This window comes from Asterias amurensis, chromosome 21, assembly GCF_032118995.1.
Source record: "Asterias amurensis chromosome 21, ASM3211899v1".
Classification (NCBI taxonomy): Eukaryota; Metazoa; Echinodermata; class Asteroidea; order Forcipulatida; family Asteriidae; genus Asterias; species Asterias amurensis.
The window spans coordinates 11,144,699-11,166,511 of record NC_092668.1 but is presented as its reverse complement, the minus strand read 5'-3'; the positions used below and the strand labels follow the sequence as shown (position 1 = coordinate 11,166,511).

General features: G+C 37.4%; 1 protein-coding gene across 4 annotated transcripts in view; it reads right to left on the bottom strand.

Annotated features, from left to right (window-relative positions):
* LOC139953274 (protein bicaudal C homolog 1-like) overlaps positions 1 to 21,813 on the bottom strand; it is a 58,391-nt gene that overhangs the window by 25,805 nt on the left and 10,773 nt on the right. For 3 of the 4 annotated variants that reach the window (XM_071952749.1, XM_071952750.1, XM_071952752.1), the window contains exons 2-3: positions 13,077 to 13,123; positions 7,965 to 8,034 (exon numbers count right to left, since the gene is read on the bottom strand). In XM_071952749.1, coding sequence (XP_071808850.1) covers positions 7,965 to 8,034; positions 13,077 to 13,123 — 117 coding nt within the window. Of the gene's footprint in view, positions 1 to 4,404; positions 4,510 to 7,964; positions 8,035 to 13,076; positions 13,124 to 21,813 lie in introns of those variants that run through there. The other variant, XM_071952753.1, reaches the window with a different exon arrangement.

The following is a 21,813-nucleotide window of genomic DNA, read 5'->3' as shown; positions in this document are numbered from 1 at the left end:
GCCCATATTAAAATCAGCGCTGGCTACCCTATTCATATGATCTGTGGTTAGGGGCACGTTTTCTAAAGGTTCCTAGCTGAACAGGGAATGAACTGAGAACTCACCAATGCCCCAACTATGGGTGCTGTTGGCTCGGACAATAAAAGACAAGATTTAAATACATGTAGCCATTTCGAGAAGATTGGGGGATAATAGGTGGAACAAGGAAGTGTTTGGGAATTGCAGCGCCGCTGGCATCGAGGAATTGTTCAGATGGGTCTTGAGAACAATAAAGTTCAGTTGTTGTATTGTACTGGCTTATCTTTGGCTTGATTCAACACAGTATGTTAGGACTTGTTGAACAGCGTCACACAAGAAAGTTCTTCCTTATTTGACCAGATTTTAGAAAAATGAGCGACGCAATCTAGAAGGCTATGACGTAAACTGCAATAATCTCTACAAGGTCTTTGCTATTAAGTTCCATGAGAAGATCTTGTCAAAAAAATAAATTAATGACTGAATGAATCTGATGGCTTCTTTTGTGATCCCCCGCTGGGGCCTGCGACTAGCTCACAATTAGGCTGTGATTTAAGAAAAGTAGGTGCAGCAGAAAACAATTTGTTTCCTTCTTTGGAAGGCTAAAAGGCGGAAGAAGCGATCACGAAATTTTTTTTCAAATTGTCAGGGATTGAGATCAGGAAGTAAATAATGAGGAGTGAGGTATCAGCGGACATTGGATCAATGATGAAGGCCGGTGGATTATTGGCATTTTGAGGAGTATGATCACTTCTGATCAAGCAAAACAACAATTTTTATCTGGACACTTGAGGGTAACATGATAAAAACAAAAACAAATTGTATGTATTAAAAAAGTTTCATCAATCGTTAAAGTACGACCCATTATAACACAAGAGGACATTATACCAGAGGGCATTATCAATCAAAAAGAGATGTTTAAAGGACTTTTAAAAACACATCTGTTTAATCGTTCCATCTAATGTGTTTTTGATTCTGTCACTTTTTGTATTTTTGCTTATTACTAGTCTTTATTCTCTTTTGGGTTTTTGGTTGCATTTTCCCTAGCGCTTTACATCCTTTGGAAAAGGCACTTTATAAGTTCGGTTATTATTATTATTATCAAGGCAAAAGAAAACAGCAAGAAAAATTTTGTTTGGTGAGGAAGATTTTGTTTTAGTTTACAAAATTCATAAGGGGCTTTTTAAGCTCAAAACGCAAACAAAAAGCATGAAAGAGTTAATCACAGAAGAGAAATCCAGGGTTCCTTTAACTGGGGTCCCTTGCTTAATTGTAGCATGGTTGTAAAAATTTAGCAATGTATGACAAGAATTTGCAAGAGAACTTGGACAGTAAGAAAGAGTTGTCCTTTCACAAGAGGTACATTTTGTACAATTTTACAATCAGGCTACAATTTAGCAAGGAACCCTTCCTAAATTGCTCTCGGTCATTAGAATGCTCAGGTGGTTACTGGTTCCACAAAAGGAAAGGATATAATTGCAATCCAATCTCTTCATCCCCAAGAAGCTTCTCAGATTCACCGATCAGGGACTACTTACAAGAGATCTGACCTCATTAACTTGGATTAAAGAATTAAATCTTACCTCAGGATAGCATGGAGCAAATTGAATAGAGTTTATGGTCTTCGATGATTGAACGCAGCAACTTTACTGACACCACCAGTGAATAAAAAATCAAATGCAACAAGAGAACTGGGAAGTGTCCTCGCCATCAGAAACACAGGCATAAGTGCTATTCACAGGACAGCAATCTAACCGGGGTCCTTTGCTTAATTTTAGCATGGTTGTAAAAATTAAACAATGTTTGACAAGATTTTGCAAGAGAACTTGGACAGGAGTTTGTGTTGTCCTTTCAGACGATTGGATGTACATTTTGTACAATTTAACAAATATGCTACAACTTACCAAGGGACCCTTTCTAAGTTGCAGTCTTCTCACTAGCTGTATCTCAACATATGCATGAAATAACAAACCTGTGAAAATTTGAGCTCAATCGGTCATCGAAGTTTGGAGATAATAATGAAAGAAAAAACACCCTTGTCACACGAAGTTGTGTGCTTTCAGATGCTTGATTTCGAGACCTCAAATTCTAAATCAGAGGTCTCGAAATCAAATTTGTGGAAAATTACTTCTTTCTCAAAAACTACTCCACTTCAGAGGGAGCCGTTTCTCACAATGTTTTATGCTACCAACCTCTCCCCATTACTCGTTATCAAGTAAGGTTTTGTGCTAATAATTATTTTGAGTAATTACCAATAGTGTCCACTGCTTTTAAGACAATGGAAATATTTAAATATGTCAGCAAGTGCTGATAGTGGTCCTCGCTGTAGAGGGAATGCATTAGGTACTGGCTCAATGCCAGATAGACGTAGAGCTTTAAAAACTGGTAACACAGAAGTTGGTCAACTATGTCTGAGGTAAAAATAGGCTATCAAAGAACATAGGTAAATGCTTTTAAGATGACCGGAATGTTGATTGGAATTCTTTTTAAAGTATCAACTAAAAAAAAGAGAAAGTTAAACAACATTTAACTTTTTTATAAACAACATTGTATTTATTTTTAGTTCAGTCAACATTTAACCCCAAAAACATTTAAATAAACATCCCGCTCTTCATCAAAATATTTCCACTTGTTGTTAGCCTATTTTGTTGGCTTGCATTAAATTGGTATGATGTGTCTTCTAAATTTATACAAGCAAATCAAGTTAATGTCCTGACTTTTTGACTCTATATAAAAGTATTTCTTTGAATTCCTTGAGAAAGGCTCTGTTAGTAATGAAGCGTCAGGCCATTAACTATTCTTTGCATTTATACAAAAAGGTCATTTTGGTTCGTAAGCAGTTTCCAACATCTAATTCTGTAATTTATATTTTTACCAATTCTCAAAAGAATTTGTCTTGCTATTAATTTCACTTAGCTTGGTACAACAACAACAAAATGAAGAGAAAAAAAAACTCAGTTGTCAGAGAAATATTGGAACAAGTTGCCCCTATAATTTTACAAGTGTTTAATGCTTAGTCAAATTTAACAATCAATATGTATTGGATGGCATAAACACATTACTAAATAAACAATCAAAAGTTACTTTTTTACAGTTCTCTTCCCAACCTTAATGGCTTGAAAGCACTCACTCTTCAAAAACATGTTTTTTATACTGTCTTTTCAACGCCAGCTATTTATCACTTGGTGCCGACCCGCCATCCATTCAACACAAGAATCTATTAAACAGCCCAAAAGACCAGACAATACTGAACTATTTCTCCTTGGATTAACACAAAAAAGGGGGTCAGAGGGTTAAAAAACAAGATCCCTGGCTAAAATTATGATATTCTTTGTTTGGATTCACGGTGGACCCAGAAATATTTGTTCAAGGGTAACCACAAACCTTGCTCACAAAAAAACGAAATGTATTCATTTCAAGCGCAATGGATGCGGGTTTTGTACATGCCGGACGAATGATATCATCCTGTTTGAATTGCTTACCTTTTGTTATGTACAGGGGGGAATAACCGATGATTAATATACTGTAATCGTGTTTATGTTTATTTTGATAATGGCTGTTGTTACTAGGGTCAAGGTACAGAAAGTTGGTGATTGGAGGATGGTCAGTTTGGCATCGACAGAGATAGCCAATCAGTGAAGCAATGTAAAGGGTGTAGAGCGTCTGAGACTTTTAAAAGCACTCGTGGGTGACTAATAAAATGGCCACATTACAAAAGTAAACTTCAAAGTGAATTGTCCTCATCCTTTTCATTAAGTGACGAATGTGTTCAAGAATTAATATATATAAAAAAACTATGGGGCACTAAAACACTTGTGGATGACTCTGACTAATGAATGAGCCACATACATCAAATTCTACAATAGTCAACTTCACAGTGTTATGTCGTCATTCTATTTATTAACTGACTAATAAATGTGTTCAGGAGTTAATATTATTTTTAAAAACTAAGGTACACCAAAACACTTGTAGATGACTACTTATGCATTCCCACATCAAATTAAATCCTACAGAAATAAACTTTGTAGTGTACTGTCATCACCATTTTCCTTAAATTGATGAATGGGTGCAGGAATTAATACCCCCAAAAGCCAAGGTACAATAACCTTGACAGCCTATTCCCAACTTGTCAAGTTGTAACCCTTGTGTTTATGTCCAAAGATTTAATAAATATATATATATATATATATATATCCTACAATAGTAGGCCCTAAACCTCACAGTTTAGGGTTGTCACCCTTTTCATTCAGTGTCAAATTTGTTTAGGAATTAACCAATCAACAAAACAGTACATGTCCTGATGTTTTTTTGACCAGTGGCAACAACCTAAAACTGTATGACAATTGGCTGGTAATCCAATTTTTACTAAGCATAATTATTTTTACTTACAAATTGATTTCCATCTTCCATGATTCATCATGTCCTTGGTCTATGCTTAATCTAAGGAGTCATTTAGCGCTAAGCAGTTTTCGGTTGATTGCCTCACCGTGTTTGATTAAGCCCATATCCACTTCTGTAGACAGGTACAATAACCCCTTCCACATAATGGTACCAACGAAACCTTGACTTCAAAAGCCACTCCATGTGGTTACAACTTATTACAGGAGACCTCAATGGGTTTCAAGGAAAGTTTGTACAAGACCAGTCACTTGGAAACAATGAGGGTCCGGCGAACAAAACACAGGCACATCACCTTTTGAGAGACAATTGTGTCTTCAAAGAATTCTTCAAGGAATTTAACAAGAAACCCTGCAACTGTGAAGTGTCTTTTTCAGAGTTTTCCTTCGGTGTGGATGGTGGGGATGACTCATAATTTAAGCCTATCAAATATCAAACTTTAGTCACACGACAACTTTGTTAGTTTTGTTTTGTGTTATTGCCTGCCCGCTTGTGTTTTTTCTTTCTTTCATTACTCTCTTGCAAAATCAAAGACCAATGGAGTCAACATTTTCAAAGATTTGTCACTTTTTTGCTTATGCTAAGTGACAAAATGTGTCAAGGACCCCTAAGCATATTTTACTAAAGCCTATGTTAATTTGAAGTGAATGCAACGCAGTAATGTCTGTTTCAAGCATTCCTGACACTTATCAAATAATAGTTGATAACAGTTGCATATGAGAATAGAATCAACTGATTTGATTGGCTGCAATTGTTCTTGAGATTTGAATCAACTGATATGATTGGACGAAGCTAATGAGCCATTACCCTGGGTTTCACATTTTAACGATAACACATCCATTACTTAAGTAAGAAATACAAATTGTGTTAAGGAACTAGTTCAGTCGATAAGACAGGGGTGAATTTGTAGTCAACTTCACTGTAGTACATCTGCAACCAGGGATTACATTTTGGGGTGAAATACGCAAGACCTGTAGCTCAAAATATTTACTGGACAAGAATTTCTTTTAACAAGAACAGAATTGTGATCCAAGAGTAAATTTTTATTTTGTAGGAGATGAAATATGTTGTTTAATCTCTCACACTCCTTTCCCCCTCCATACAGTGAGGAAGATCCCATCAAACCCAAAGTTGAGTCATACCTTTAGGAGAAGAATGAATGGTGTGATTATTCACCAGAGTGTGAAGTAGAGAAAGGTTTTTGTTTGTCCGCCAGACATCAATGGCCAGGAGTGCTCGTTTTGTTTGTTACTCTATTGTGATATTACTTCCTGCTTGTATTGTTAGCTCTTCCTGCTGCTACCTAGTGCAGGCCAGCTTGGCAGGGTGGTGAAAAATCACAGTATGTAAAAACTGGTGGCAACACTTTACAATCACTTGCGTCCTTTATACACTAATTTTTTCCCCGGGGGTGGGTGCGGTGGTTGCTCAGGCGGTGGGGGTGGGGGGGGGCTTAACTACACACAACCCAGAGGAATAACTGCTGGCCCTTTCACACTTGAACCACTTCACCCCTGACCTTCACTGACAAATGGACCAGGGAATAACCACCCCTGCTCTTGACAGTGTATACAAACTGGTGGCTAACCTTCACAATCACTAGAGTCCTTTACAGGGGGGTGGGTGGGGTGGTTGGTTGGGGGGGGGGAACCAAATAATCTAGGGGAATAACGACCGTCCCTTTCACACTTGAATCGCTTCACCCCTGGACCTACCCAGGGCTGTGTATCCAAGGGGTTAAGAGATATGCAAAATGGATTTGTTGTCGGTAGGATTTGCCTCATCTAAGGCTAAATTTCTGGCTTTTGGCTGGTTTGATGTGGGGAACAATTTTTTTTCCCCAAAACTAGAGCCATGGTCTCAAAAAGAGATGGCAGGTTTTTAAAAGATGACGAGGCTTAACTACATTTTGATTGGGGAGGGGTGGGGAGCTCTTATCAACCTCAGAGAGAAAGGAAATGGGGTGAAGGAAAGGGGCTAATTTAACCACAAAAGTGAGCAAGACAAAATCCATTTTCGAAAAAATCACAATTTTGTTTAACAATGACTATTCTGAACAAATGGATGGGGAAACAGCTTTATATAGCAACAAACCAAACGCAATCTAGAGTTTTAGAAAGAGCGTTAAACTACCTTTATGACAAGATCAACAACCACTGACTGTGACCACACAGTTTAGGTATGCAACGCGCTCGAATCACAACTCCAAGTGCAGATACTCATTCAAAGAGAGACAATCAGGGGGACAAAAGAGGTGTAAGGGTGCAAGGAAAATGGGCACATGGGACCACAGAACGAGGTAAAAGCCATTAAATTGATTCTGCATGGTTGGCTTTTGCATCCGAGCAGCTGGAAAAGCCAGTGAATGAATAACATTATATGTCACGGTTTTGGATTCAAGTCTTATTGTAAAAACAGCGGGTCTAACTGAGGATGCCGAAGTGAAAACAAACTCAGGAAGGATCTATCCTTTGTCGTTGTGCGTTCGTTCTTTTGTAAAGTCAAGGAGAGGGGTGGGAACGGATGGACTGTTTTGAAATTATTAAGTTGCTACAAATGTGTCCGGAACTAAAGGAAAAATCCTTTTGAAAAAGTTGGAAAGGGAAAAATTCAATGCTTTTTAGGGGATAACAATGGTATTTTGTTTCACTTATGGTTCCACTTTGTACCATTAGTCCTGAGGTTTTTCTCTAAAACCTTTTGAAAATTTAAAAGGGAAAAATTCAATGCTTTTTAAGGGATAACAATGGTATTTTGTTTTACATATTTCCAGCTTGCATAGAATAGATGTCTGAATAGATGACTCATGACATTCAGTCTAGTCCAGATGTTTTTTCTTGAACAAAAAACAGCGGACAAGCTGATGTCATTTTCACTACCTTATGGAGACCGATAACAAAACAGAAACAGAAAAACAAAAGATGTCTCCACAGGGATGCAAAAAATACAATATGCCCTCTAGGGGGTTTCACTATTTGAACCAAACTGACCAATCACACTGCTTTTATAAGTTATCACACAAGCGCGAGTGATAACATATTTATCTTCAAGCAAACTTGGCGCGCAACCATAGAACACACAAGACGCATGGTAGTGATATTAGCCGTGCAATATAGGTTTTTATCATCAATCCATTCTGCGAATCTGATTGGAGGATTAGCACATGCTTGAAGATAAAATACTTCTTGTAACTTCATTGGTCAGTGGCAAGTTAAGTGCATGCTGCATTGTTAAGTCTGATCACAGTATAATTGCCAAAAAGTGATCACAAGAGGGCAGGCTGTAAACCAAAGATCGTATTGTGCCACAAGGTGTAAGATGGGCAACTAGTGAGCTCTATCTTTCATTCGAATGTGTGGTATAGCATAGACGCCATTTCAGTAAGCAATGTTTTGTTATGCAAACTTCACATTTCAGCCTGAGTTGAACATCTTTGCTGCAAATTTCCCACTGACAAACACACAATTATGACAACCAACATGGAAACAAGGGCTAGCTCATCCAAACGTAAAATGCATATGAATGTTTTTACCATCCAGGTTTTGTCTCACCTTTCTTTGATTTAGCTCCGATTTTTAACTTGGAAGGCCACGTGATGCGTGTGTCTGTTTCTTGCATAATCTGAAATGGAAACAGTTCATAAGAAAACTTTTATTTTACCTTAGAGAAGGAAATTTAGAAATCCTCTCACATCATGAGACACCTTTGATCTGGCTGATTTGTGGACAGAAACTAGTATAATAAATGTAGTTAAAAGGGAGAGTATACCTTTGTTTTTTCATAATCGTTTTAGTTTAACCTTTTCAGTGCATTTTTGTTTTAACCTCATTTGTCCAGCTTTTTGAGGGCTTTCGAAATTGTGTAAACAAATTGTTTAAAGGCAGTGGACACTATTAATAATAATTAGTCAAAATAATTATTAGCATAAGGCAACGGGCAATGGAGAGCTGTTGACAGTATAACATGGTGTGAGAATTGGCTCCCTCTAAAATGGCGTAGTTTTTGAGAAAGAAGTAATTTTCCACAAGTATGATTGCGAGACCTCAGATTTAGAATTTGAGGTCACACAACTTCGGGTGTTTGCACACAACTTTGGGTGGTTTTTTTTTCTTTCATTATTATCTTGCAACTTTGACGACCAATTGAGCTCAATTTTCACAGGTTTGTTATTTTACGCATATGTTGAGATACACCAAATGAGGAGACTGGTCTTTGACAACTACCAACAGTGTCCACTGTCTTTAAAGTCTTTCTCACTGAACACATGTATCTTGCTTGTTTAAAGTTTTGCATTGGTACATCCCAAAGTCAAAAGTATTTCTTGACTAGAGTGATATATGTAATGGCCTCCATTACTGGGGATAACACATTACCGGATGACACTTTTTGTGTATGTAAAATAGAGCGTACATGTCTGATAATGACACTTTTGGAATGCATAAAAAAGATCCTACATGTGCGACCTTGGCACTGAATGAGTTTTTAAAAAACTCTGCAAACCTAGACCTGACCTTCAAAGGAATGTATTTTGTTATTAACAATCAATCACCCTAGAATTTGTTGAAAGTGTTTCAGATTCAGTCAGAAATACAAATAACTAAAGTTCTGATACTTCATGAAGGCATAGAATAAGGTTGCCCCGCTGCCCCATGATCATTGCCTTAGTGCCCTTGAAATGCTCCAGTAGAATTTCTTCAGGTGCCCTTGCCCTTTCAAAAACGAAGCATACAGGCCTGAGCATACAGGCCTGCCACTGACTGAATGCATCAGGAAAATCATAAAACTTGTTAAACTTCAATGGAACTTGGGGTTTTTTTTAATTATTTTTTTTAACACGGCACGTTTTCTTTGATGTCATTACCGATTCGATTCAAGCATTGAAAGTGCAAAAGAAAATGTTTTCCCCCAGTGGAATACAAAGGCATGTTTCCTTTAATGTCATTATATTGATTCGTTTCAAGCATTGAATGTGCAAAAGAAAATGTTTTTTTCCCTCAGGGGCCCGCTGTTTGATCATAGTTTACTTGACTGCACCTGCAGGGGTGACAATCCCAATGCACCTCTTGAATTTCAATGAATGATTGGCTCTTGATAGACAACAGAGGGCCTCCTTCCATAAATTATGCTTATCAAACAGACAGGTTTAATTTATTAATTCAATCTTTAGGCATTTTTACATTTTTTCTTGTCAAGATAATTTAAGGCACGCGACATGTTTAGTATTATGCATAACATAACAAATCTTTGTGAACATTTGGGCTCAATCAGTCATTGAAGTTACAAGAAAATACAGCCTTGCTGCAAATAATGTGAGTGCTTTTACTTATACTTATGGGTGTGTTCGTTTAGCTTCCCTGGGTCGACCCCGATGTTGCGTACTTTATTTTTTTTCCAGGATGAACGTGTGCACACACTATTACCCCACGTTCGTCCTCGAACCAGGAAAAAACCCCAGACACGTCACCACGTGAGCCTTTCCGTGGTGACGTCAGTGCACCTCGGGCCAGCCCCAAGAGCCCCACTTGTGGATAGGGTCACTTGGGGCTGGCCCGAGGTGCACTGACGTCACCACGGGAATGCTCACGTGGTGACGTGTCTGGGTTTTTTTCCTGGTTCGAGGACGAACGTGGGGTAATTGTGTGCCCACGTTCGTCCTGGAAAAAAAAAATACGCAACATCGGGGTCGACCCAGGGAAGCTAAACGAACGCACCCACTGACTGGCTTCAGAGGCCTGAAGCCTTTCTCAGACTTCTGAGGGAGACAATTCTCACAATTGCTTGTTCCCAAGTAAATTTATGCTAATATATTTTGAGTAATAATAGTGTCCATCGCCTTTAAAACAAATTAATGAAAAGTCAGGTTGTTTTTTTTGTATCAACACAAATATACCTTTTCATAAAGCTGTTGAGCAGATGACAACAAATACTTCAACTGCCAAGCAAATATGAGTGGAGAACCACATCGAACAAATGAAACTTCATGTCACAATTGGCAAGTAACTTGATCCTTCTCTGCAAATTTTGTTTGTGCGTAATAGCAATTTTTGTGCCTATAATAATTACAGGCTGTATGACATTGCCCCTGCCTGGATTGTATTAACAAAATACCTCTAAAATTTCACATGCTACAATTTAAATTCAACATTATCATTCTTATATCCACTAAATTTATTCTAAAACATAACTTACGGAAACTCAGTCTGCATGAAGTTGTATTGACAGCAGAATACAGCATCGTGTTACAAACTTAAATTGTACTCCACATGGTTCAACCAGTCAATTCAAGCGCATGGATCCCATGGGTGGCGTCCATGTACACAAGTTTATTACTTCTAGGCCTATTTTACATCAAGTCAAAGTATACAATGCTGCCCTGTTGACTAGTGTTGTAATACTTGTTTTATACGGAAACGTCATGCAAGGTAGCGAACTGTGGTTAAAAGGACAAGTGAATCTGGGCTCCTACCACTGAACGATAGACACCCCTCATATACATGGTGTCAGATTCCCTCAGCACCTTGAATTCTGTAATTGATAGTGACTTCTACACGCTGTGTCGGTGTTAAAAGGTGAAACTCAGTATATGTAAATTCTGTCATACACAGTGAAAAGGAGAAGTCCTACATTATGAATGCGCATTGTGAAAGGTACAACGCGGGTTAAAGTAAGGAGGGATGCATCTGCGTGCTTCGTTTTTGAAAGGGCGGGGGCACCAAGGCATTTTCTCCTTGGTAAAAGGCACCCTGTGACTAGCCTTCACAGTTGGTGTATCTCAATATATGCATAAAATAACTAACCTGTGAAAATTTGAGCTCAATCGGTCATCGAAGTTGCGAGATAATAATGAAAGAAAAAAACACCCTTGTCACACGAAGTTGTGTGCGTTTAGATGGTTGATTTCGAGACCTCAAGTTCTAAATCTGAGGTCTCAAAATCAAATTCGTGGAAAATTACTCCTTTCTCGAAAACTATGGCACTTCAGAGGAAGCCGTTTCTCACAATGTTTTATACCACCAACCTCTCCCCATTACTTGTCACCAAGAAAGGTTTTATGCTAATAATTATTTTGAGTAATTACCAATAGTGTCCACTGCCTTTAAAGATTGAAAAGATTGAACAAAATTCATGAGGCAAATTTTCTTTCGACTCCTCCCCTTTAAAAACATCACAATTTACAATCAGTGTTGATGGATAGGGCTATCCTTATCTTCAAACTACAGCATGTCTCCCCCATCATGACCTCCCAATGACCCCATGACCTCCAGGTGACCCTCGATGGTTGGTACTTCATCTTTTTCAACACACCTACTTTCAGCACTTTATTTATCAAGTTTGTCAAGTTGTGTGGTTTTCTTAACATTTCTAAATTAGATTTCCCTGGAGATTGACAGTCACTCAAGAGTGTCCCATGCTCCTACTACTACTTGAAAACAAAGATTATCCTTCAATTTTACTTCCAATTTCTTAACTTTTTCTGTCATTTAATTCAAGCACTTTTTTAAATTTCATACATAATATGCACTCACAACAACTCACGAACATACAAACCAAAAATAGAGGACAAAACATTTAAAAAACCTTATCAAGAAACAATGAATCATTAATTAAACCGTAAACCTCCACTTTGTGTTAAACTTCTGCATAGTGTTTGAGCTAGTCGCAATCAAATAAATAATAAATAATTTAATTCATTTCTTTATTTAATTAACATCTTCCTGTTAATGAAAAATGCAATAAAATAGTTATCAGCCTGACGTTTTGACTCTAGCGAAGTCTTTCTGGAAGGCTTTCAGAAAGACTCTGCCTTTGAGAATGATTCTGCTAGGCTCAAAACGTCAAACCATCATTCAACTATCTTTTGCATATATACCATAAGTCCTTTAGGTTGGTGAGCAGCTAATACTAATTCTTTCTCAAAAGTGAAAAATGTACCCCCCCCCCCCCGAAAAAAAGAAGACACTTTTGTAGGTCCTTTTGGTTGAAAAGCAGTTTGCAACAGCTGATACTATTCCTTCAGAAATAAAAGATATAACCCAAATAAAATGCACACTTTCATGAAGGCATGCAGAATTGGTGCATTCTAATGTGTTTTTAAAGACCTCCTCCCATCAGGGTGTGAACTAAAACAAACAGCAGACACCTGCCCCAGACATAGCCCCTGTCCCTCGGGGGGACATCTAGCTTCAAATGCCCCCATTGGGATGAACTCTTCAATCGGGTCATGGTGGAGCCCTCCCTGTGAAGGGAGTGACCCTGTAGCAAGCCTCCTACTTATTCTTGTGAGGGCTAGCAACTTTTCCTTGGTAAAAGGCACCTCAATGAGGTAATCTAAATGAGGTACATGCAAGTGAAAAATTCTATCAGAGTTTCAAAGGACAATCACCTTATAGGGAACTTAACCCTTTACTTTTTGATAATTGCTTGATTTTTTGCAGATATTCTTGATGAATGCAGATATATTAAACTAACCTGTGCAAATTATGAATCACCCACCTTTTGAATCAAAAACGTTTCTCATAATTCAAATTTTGGGGTATAAAAACTTATATATATTTCCATAACCACATTGAAAGCTGCTGAACTTCAACGTAACCAAGTTTTCGTGGCATTAATTTTAAGAGTGCTTAATGCAAGTAAGAAAATACTGTATTTGTTGTACTTACTCTTTGGAAAAATTCTTCACCAGTCTCAGCTTTCCCATCTTGCGCAGCTATTTACAGAAACAGAAAAAAAGAAGTCTAAATTGTTTGTATAGACATACTTCTGAAGAACAAGATTATTAAACAAATGCATACAAAGGAAATTAAAAACCGTTGGTGAAGGCCTACAGTTTTGTCAAAAAAAAACTATACTCCTCACGAGTCAAATGCCGCTGTAATTTTGTTCAACTTTTTAAAGTTTAAATAAATCAAAAATAAAATTTTCAAAGCTTTGTACTGGGGTTCAGATGTGTAAATACATTATAATTATTTTATTTATGAAAAAAATGTTGTTTTGGGGTGTTTTTCTCGGGGGTGGGGGGGGGGGGGTGGCCAAGGACAGAAAACCTTTTTCCTTTGTTTTATATTATTAATTCTTCCATTAAAAAGAACACATAGGCAAATCAACTGTTCAGCGGAAAAGCCACATGCCTCTACTACCATATATGTGAGCAAACTTGCATCAGTGTGGCTATTCCCCTAACTTACTGCTCCAAAAAATAAACCCTTAATAGAAGTAGTTCTAAGAAGGTAAATTTATGACAAGTATCTCTGTTCAGCTATTTACCAATAGTGATAAAGTCTCCCGAGGCCATACAGTAACATTTAAACCACGGCAGCAGGGCATCATGGGGGTAAAAGTTCAGCTTACGTCCATAGACCATTGAGCAAAGATGCTACACATAGACCAATGAGCTGACTCAGTCTTCAAACAACTTTCCACGCTGTGAATTAATGAGCAGCCAACTATGAAGTGAGCCCTCTTGCAGCAAAATGTGACCAGGCTTAGTTAAAGCACGGAACTGCTTTTTTCTCACTGCCATGGTTAAACTTGTTTTGGAATAGTGCACGTGCACTTTACATTTTTAATAGCCTTGTTCACATTTCTTGCCGCAACTAACTATCGTGTGTAATTAAAGGGTTTTATGAGAGACGGATGTAGACATAAGCTGTAACAACTCCAACAAGTTTTAAGCTTCTGATTTAACAAAAAGCACATTATGTCTCTGTTTAAAATGACTTCAGGTTTATCCCAAAATCCCAGAATAACTTGTAAACACAATTTCTGACAACAAAAAACTACTAAACGAAATTTTTCCTTTGTACTTTGGAAAACTAAAACAAGTCATCCAAAGATCAATTAAAACCCTAATTGGGGAGGTATAGGTATGGGAACTTTAAAGTTTCCCTTACCCAACAACTCAAAGATTTTCATAGACGTTAAAACGTCTATTAAAATCTTTGAGTTGTTAAGAAATAAAATCACCAATCTAAAGCAAAAGAAATCATTACATGACAAAGAACTTAAATACAAAAGACATTGCAATGGTCTTGCCCTTGTTACACCGCTATTAAATTTTCTCATTAATTTCCTAAAGCAATTGTGACTTTTGCAAAATGAAAATGACCGTGTCCTTTTGAAGACAGGACTCTAATCTACAACAAAGTTATTTTATAAAAATTAAATAAGTATTTGAATGCTAAATTGTTTCCATTGTGATTGTTACAAAGCTCCTCCCTCTAAAGTAGAGTCACAGATACTCAAAAAATTAATGACCCTAAAAACTAAATTGTGAGAGCTTTTCTCCCTTCATGGTGAGAGGCACTGCCTCTATTGATAGTAAAAACTATTTTGAAAAAGAATTCCCGTTAAAGTAATATGGTTTAAAAAAAATTGTTTCCTCCAAAACATTTCAATCTGAGAAACGTTTTATGCATATCTTTCCTCGGATTTCTGAGGGTTGGTGCACATTCCCTACATATGCTGTGCCTGAGATGTGGTTGGTATCTTCTGTCACGTGACAGAAGCCTCACTAGATACGGATGACTTCAAAGATCATGTGAAAATACAGTGACAGCTTGTTGTTGTTTTTTTCAAGTGGACAGTGTTTTCATCAGAAACTTTCACATGTGACTTTAATTGGATCTTTCTTTATAATTTTGCTGTTCTTACTTGTATATCTAATTTAAAACATAATGAATAAAATAACAGATTTTGGTCATCAAATTTTGAAATATTGAAAGAAAAAAACACCTTTATTGCCCACAGTTTGTGAGTTTCAGATGCCTGAGAAAGGCTTCAGGCCTGAAGTCTTTTTCATACTCAAATATTTTAGTGATAAATTACCTCTTTCTCAAAAACTATGTTACTTCAAGGAAGGGGGTCGTCTCATACATACAATGTGTTGTTTGTTGCTTGTTACCAAGTAAGTTTGTATGCTAATATACTTTAAGTAGTTATCAAACTTGTATGGAGCCTTTAGGCCAAATAAAAAAAAAAAACAGTTGATCATCCCCGCCCCTGCATCCTTTCTGGGGCTGCATCCTTTTTTTTGTACTATTTATTTTTTTCGATTTTTTAAATCCATCTTTTCAAAAGGACTGGCCTAGGTGCTTTTCCCGAATCTAACTTGATGCTCTCGAACACTTGTAACCGTCTGTTTCATAAAACAATATTAGTGAATGCCTACCAGCAAATCCTTTTAGTGTTATCCGACCCTGTTAGTGTTGGTGTTAACACAGGTCCTCATGCAACTAATAGGTATTTAAATAAGTTTGCGGTTGATTCAAACTGAAGAATTGGTGGCCTGTTTGATTTGAAATACTTAGCGGCCATCTTGAAAAAAACAGTAAATAGTAAATAGTAAGGCCCTCATCCTCCTCTTTTTTGAAAAATCCGGACGATCAACCGGTATTTTTTGTTTTTTGGCCTTACACTCGATTGCCCTCTAGAGGTTATTAAGTTCAACTGTCTAGAAGCCAGATTTAACAACACACACTGGACACCAAAATATTCTTCACTCCAGAAGGGAACACATTTTCGGGTCACAGCTGAGACAAAACATCCACTTGGAAATATGACACGAAAGAATTGGAGGATAGATTAGATTATGTCAGGTAAGGATTAACATCGGCTACAAGACTCGTAAAAGGGCAGAGTAGAGTCAAGATACTACCATCTGGAAAAAATAAGTACAATTTTGTCATATAGCTATTTGTAAATGTTATGCCTTGGTTGTATCGTAAACTTGGGTGCGATCTCTAGTTACACGGCAATTAACAGTTGTTTGGCTTCTGACTGGCACCACCGAGCAAAGACTAACATGAATGGGAGATCGTCAGCATAAGGCTAGTGGATATAGATAGCTCAGTTGGTAGAGCGCATGAACGTGGAAAGGTCGCTGTTTAAAATCCCTCTTTGTAAGTTTTTCCCTTGTTCGAGCCCACAATTAAATTAATTTGAATTAGTGTTATAACTATCAGTACAAATATCCGACTGACGAAGCGTTGTGTATAAGTTCCTTGAAAGCATCAACAGAAAGGGTGTTTTTAGTACAATTTTCTTCTGATAGTTTGTCAAATCCCTCTTTAACTGTGACATTGGGTGTGAATCATGCATGGAACAGACAGACATGGATAAATTCCATTAAAACAGACCAATGACAACTCTAATTTGTTATCACTGAGGGGTTGTGAACTGGGAGGGGGGTGACAGGATTCTCCACATAACATTGTAAGGAGATACATGTACACAAAGTCTACTCCAATCTTACAGTCTCTTGAAAATGCCAACAAATTTGACAAGATTTTCTACCATGTTTCTTTTTCATCTCCCATATGGTACGAAGACATTCTTTTCCAATCTTGAAGACTCGATCTCCTGTACGTTCTATATATTGTTTCCGTGTAGTACATTCCAACGAGACAAATTTCGTCCAATGTTGACTTGTTAAACCAATGCTTATTTTAAGGCCGAGTTATAGTCGGTCGCGCGACAGTCGAGCGTCGGAAATCTTGACGCGCGATCATAAAAAGACACGGTTTTTAGGCCTCAGTCTTAGGATTGCAGCTGCGCGCAAAATTTCCATCGCGCGACCATAGCGCGCCAGACTATAAACCGGCCTTCAAGGCAAAGTTTACCTTTCATCTTTTTGGATTTGTTTGATAGATTTAATCCATACAAATGGACAATAAAAATGTGAAAATTCATTTCAAAAAACAGTCACGGTTTTGAGATATCGCCAATAATAAATACAGAGTGAATATGTCCATGCAGGAAGAATAATCCCAAACAGGATTCCACAACAAGTATTGCATACTCCAATTTTTGGGCATAAAACCGCTATCAATTACAAAACCACATTCCTTCAAAGTGAAATGTTCTCAAAATTCTTTATATCCTGTAATAGTATTGGAAGCTGCTATGGCCTTCTAACCAACCATTTTTACCATTAAAGACAGTGGACACTATTGGTAATTGTCAAAGACCAGTCTTCTCACTTGCTGTATCTAAACATATGCATGAAGTAACAAACCTGTGAAAATTTGAGCTCAATCAGTCATCGGAGTTGCAAGATAATAATGAAAGAAAAAACACCCTTGTCGTACGAAGTTGTGTGCTTTCAGATGCTTGATATCGAGACCTCAAATTCTGAATCTGAGGTCTTGAAATCAAATTCGTGGAAAATTACTTCCGTCTCGAAAACTACGATACTTCAGAGGTAGCCGTTTCTCACAATGTTTAATACTATCAACCTCTACCCATTACTCGTTACTAAGTAAGGTTTTATGCTAATAATTATTTTGAGTATTTACCAATAGTGTCCAGTGCCTTCAACTTTAAGAGTGATTAGACAAACATACACCATAACCATCCCTTTAACGGAAGTTTCACATTTTGACAGAGTGAGTACTAAGAACATTGGCATTGTGTGGACTATGGTAGCCTTCCATATGGTGTCAGAACTGTAAGCAATGTTCTGAATTCTTGAAGATGGAGTAGTGGTAAGTGACGAGAGTTTGTGGTATGTGGTTCCACCTCATTGTGGCAAAGAGGGTGTGGAGTTGACAACCACAGGGGTCATGTTTTGACAATTGGTAATCAGACTCAATAAATCTAGATGGGTTGCATCTTTAAATGTTTCGTTTTAACAGGGAAGCAAATCATTGAATATATTATAGAAGAGAAAATATCATTAGATGAACAAGTTCAGCAAATTGCTTACTATAAACCAAAATAACTTTGGGGCTGTATAGATGCAAAAATTAGTTAAAGGGAAGGTACACGTTGGGTAATTACTCAAAACAAATAATAACTTAAAAGCTGACTTGGTAACGAGCAATGAAGAGCTGTTGATAGTACAAAACATTGTGGGAAACGACTCCCTCTGAAATAATGTAGTTTTTGAGAAGGAGGTAATTTCTGACTAAAATAATAAAAGACTCCTAGCTAGAAGTCTTTTAGGGTATAGTCCTATTTGAAAGCACACCAATTCGTCCAACAAGGGTAATTTTTCTTTCATCATTTTCTCGCAACTTTGATGACCAATTCAGCCCAAATTTTCACATGCTTGTTATTTTATGATTATGATGGGATACACCAAGTGAGGACACTGGTCTTTGACAATTACTAAACGTGTACCTTTCCTTTAATGGCCTGATGTGTGAACCCAATCAGAGTCTTTCTCAAAGTCTTCGTCGATTAAGCCTTTCTCAAAGTCTTCGTCAATTAAGCCTTTGAGAAAGACTCTGCTAGGGTCGAACCAAACGTCAGGCCATTCAATATTTTGCAAATATTATACAAAACACATGTACTCTAAAGTTACTGTGAATTGACGATTGATGTAGATTCTGGTCTTTATGAGTAAGAATACAGGCAAAAGCCCTTGGGAGACTTGCTAAACCTAGCAGTTTTGGTGCCACTCAGCTTATCAATGTCCCACATTTTTCAACATCAACCACTGACCCCAAACTGCCCAAGTCGGCACGGCCAACTTGTCAGTCTCATTACTTTTTCCAGCATTTCTGCAACAATTGTACAGGCAATTCCTGATTAGTGGAATAATAATAACGGCTTCTACATTACATTTACAATCAATGAGCAAGTGCTTCACAAAAACATTAAGTAGGCTAAGCAGACATAAATGGAACAACTCAAGGATAAGTGTCCAAACTCATATTTATCAATCCACTTTTTCAACTTTAAAATACTTGAAGTTCTTAAACATTCAGTGTTGACCTTATTTCCAGTCAAACAAACGTCGATGCCAACAACAATTTTACATTTATACCGCTAAAGCAGGCCTTTATGCCATTAAAGCAGGCCTGTTTGCTTCGTTTTGAAAGGGCAAGGGCACAGAGGCATTTTCTTTTTAGTAAAGGGCACCCTATGAGGAAATTGTAAATTTCTACTGGGGCATTTCAAGAGCACCAAGGCAATGACATGGGGACATTTTGGTTCGAAACAGTAATTCGAAACAGTAATTCCCCTTTAAAAATGTATTACATGTTATTTTGGTACATGCCCCCTTTAACTATCTCCTTAAAATGTACATAATTTAAAAACATGCAAAGTGTAAATTGGTGGACTTGTGCCGAATTTCATAAAGCTGCTTAAGCAAACAAAATTGGCTGGTTACCTATTGCTGTTAAGTGAGGTTTTTCTGTGCTTAGCAAGTTTGTGTGCTGACAGGCTATATGACATTTGGCCCAGGTTTAACAAGTATTCTTATTCCATTTATAACATACTAGTGTCATCGCCAGCTTTGGCAAGTCTTTCTTCCGTCTTTTCTTTCATCCTTTCTTACTCCAACGTCCCTGTTTCAAAGGAGCTTTAAAAACAACCCCAAGCAAAATTCAAAATCTGTGAATTGAGCCAGTCGGTCCAATTGCATAACAATTCCTCAGAAGGATCTCTTTAAAAACAGTACTTGAAAATCACCTTATTTTTTTACTTATCATCGATCCCCACTAACTCTTTCCCTCAGGGCTTGACTAAGTCGAGATGTACAAATTTACTTTGACTAGTTCGTAAGTAGACAAATATAAATGGTAGGTGAACAATTACACATGAGCCGCTTTTTTGAGAAGACAGAACTCAACCGATCTTAAGACTTTCACCGAACCTCTGTTTGTTTGATTATTTACATTTGAATTTTAAGAGTATCAAAATGTTTGCAGGCTCGTTTTACGATTACTAAAAACAACTGGACAATTGCCAAGGAGTTTCTCTTCAGAAAGTGTTTACTCTCATTCGATTTCGAGAGAACACTCCTTAAGAATTTCAATTACGTTCTTAAATGGTTGTGCATGTTTATCTTTCGCACATCTCAAACAGGGCCCTCCGAGCCTAACTACAGTACTACACAAGTTACAAATAGCCAGGCCATTAAGATCAAGGTGTAAACAGTTCATCGATCAATGCATAGTATTGATTAGCAATCCCGATCAATATCTGTTATTGATTGGTCTAGATTAGCTTTATGTATTGGGAGTTGTGAGTGGAACATTTTCTCAGTGGGAAGTCTAGTTACCTACAATTAATAATTCAGGGTAACAATCGTAGGTTTCCCTTTAATGTACCCCTACACATCTCAATCTGAAGAGTTATTTCTGTAGTATCTTCCAAGGTCTCGTTACGTTCTTTGATCGATACTTAACTTAAAAAAATAAACTGTCTTGTTTTCGTTGCTGATTACAAAGTTAGTATTGATACTAATTATCATTGGTGATGTTTATTGCTGTTGTGTTTTGATTTTTGTGTTTTGCAATTCGTCAAGTATAAACTGGCTTTTCTCAGAACCACTCACTCACTCACTCATGAGTTCACTCGGTCGCCCTCAGAACCATTACTCAGTAGAGATCCTCAGCATGTATGTTTACCATTATTGTACCACATAACTTTCTTAAATTATATAAATTTTGGTTTTTACCCATACACCAATGTGTGTTAGCACTGTATACTCGCGAGTCCTGTGAAAAAAAATATCACAGGCATGTTACTCGGGTGGGGTCGAACCCACGACCCTTGCAATTATAGAGCAGTGTCTTACCAACTAGACTATCGAGATTGCCCGGTAGCTAGAGGCAGTTCGAATCCTATGTTTTGGCAACGGGTACCGCAACAATATAAGAGATGTTAAACTTGCATCGGGGATAAAGAATATAAATTTTGTTTTTTATCCATACACCGATGTGTGTTAGCACTGTATACTCAGTACATTGGTGTATGGGTAAAAAACAAAATTTATATTATTTATCCCGATGCAAATTTAACATCTCTTATATCCTAAATTACTTGTATAAATGGTTCATACAGACAAAATGTTTATCACACAAAAAACACCAAACACGTTGCTTGCACGTTACACAACAAACTTTTAAAATGAAAACAGAACAACTCAAAAAAGAATTGAACCTTACTTCACCTCAGGTCTGATACAAGAAAATACATCATGTTTTAAATTCTTCATTTAACTAGTCAATTATAATTCACACAATTCGTTTTTGATTAAATTGTTGAACTACAATTCTAGTATACAACCATGAATCGAGAATCACTGTCCAATACAATCCATTACATACAGGTCTATTAGCCTTTGAGAAAGACTCTGCTATAGGGTCGAAACGTCAGGTCAGTAACTATTTTCTTGAGCAATCAATTTACCTGACATGTTTTGAGATTATTTCAATTGATCACCAACACAGGTAGTGACTTTCTACATACTCTGTTCAGGCCTGAATGCTTCGTTGTTGAAAGGGCAAGGGCACCAAGGCGTTGTCTCCTTGGTAAAGGCACCCTATGAGAAAAATGTAAATTTCTATTGGGGCATTTCAAGGGCACCAAGGCAATGACCAGGGGGCATGGAGGCGATCGCCCCCATTGCCTCCGTGAAGTCAGGCCTCTCTGTTCAATGACCAA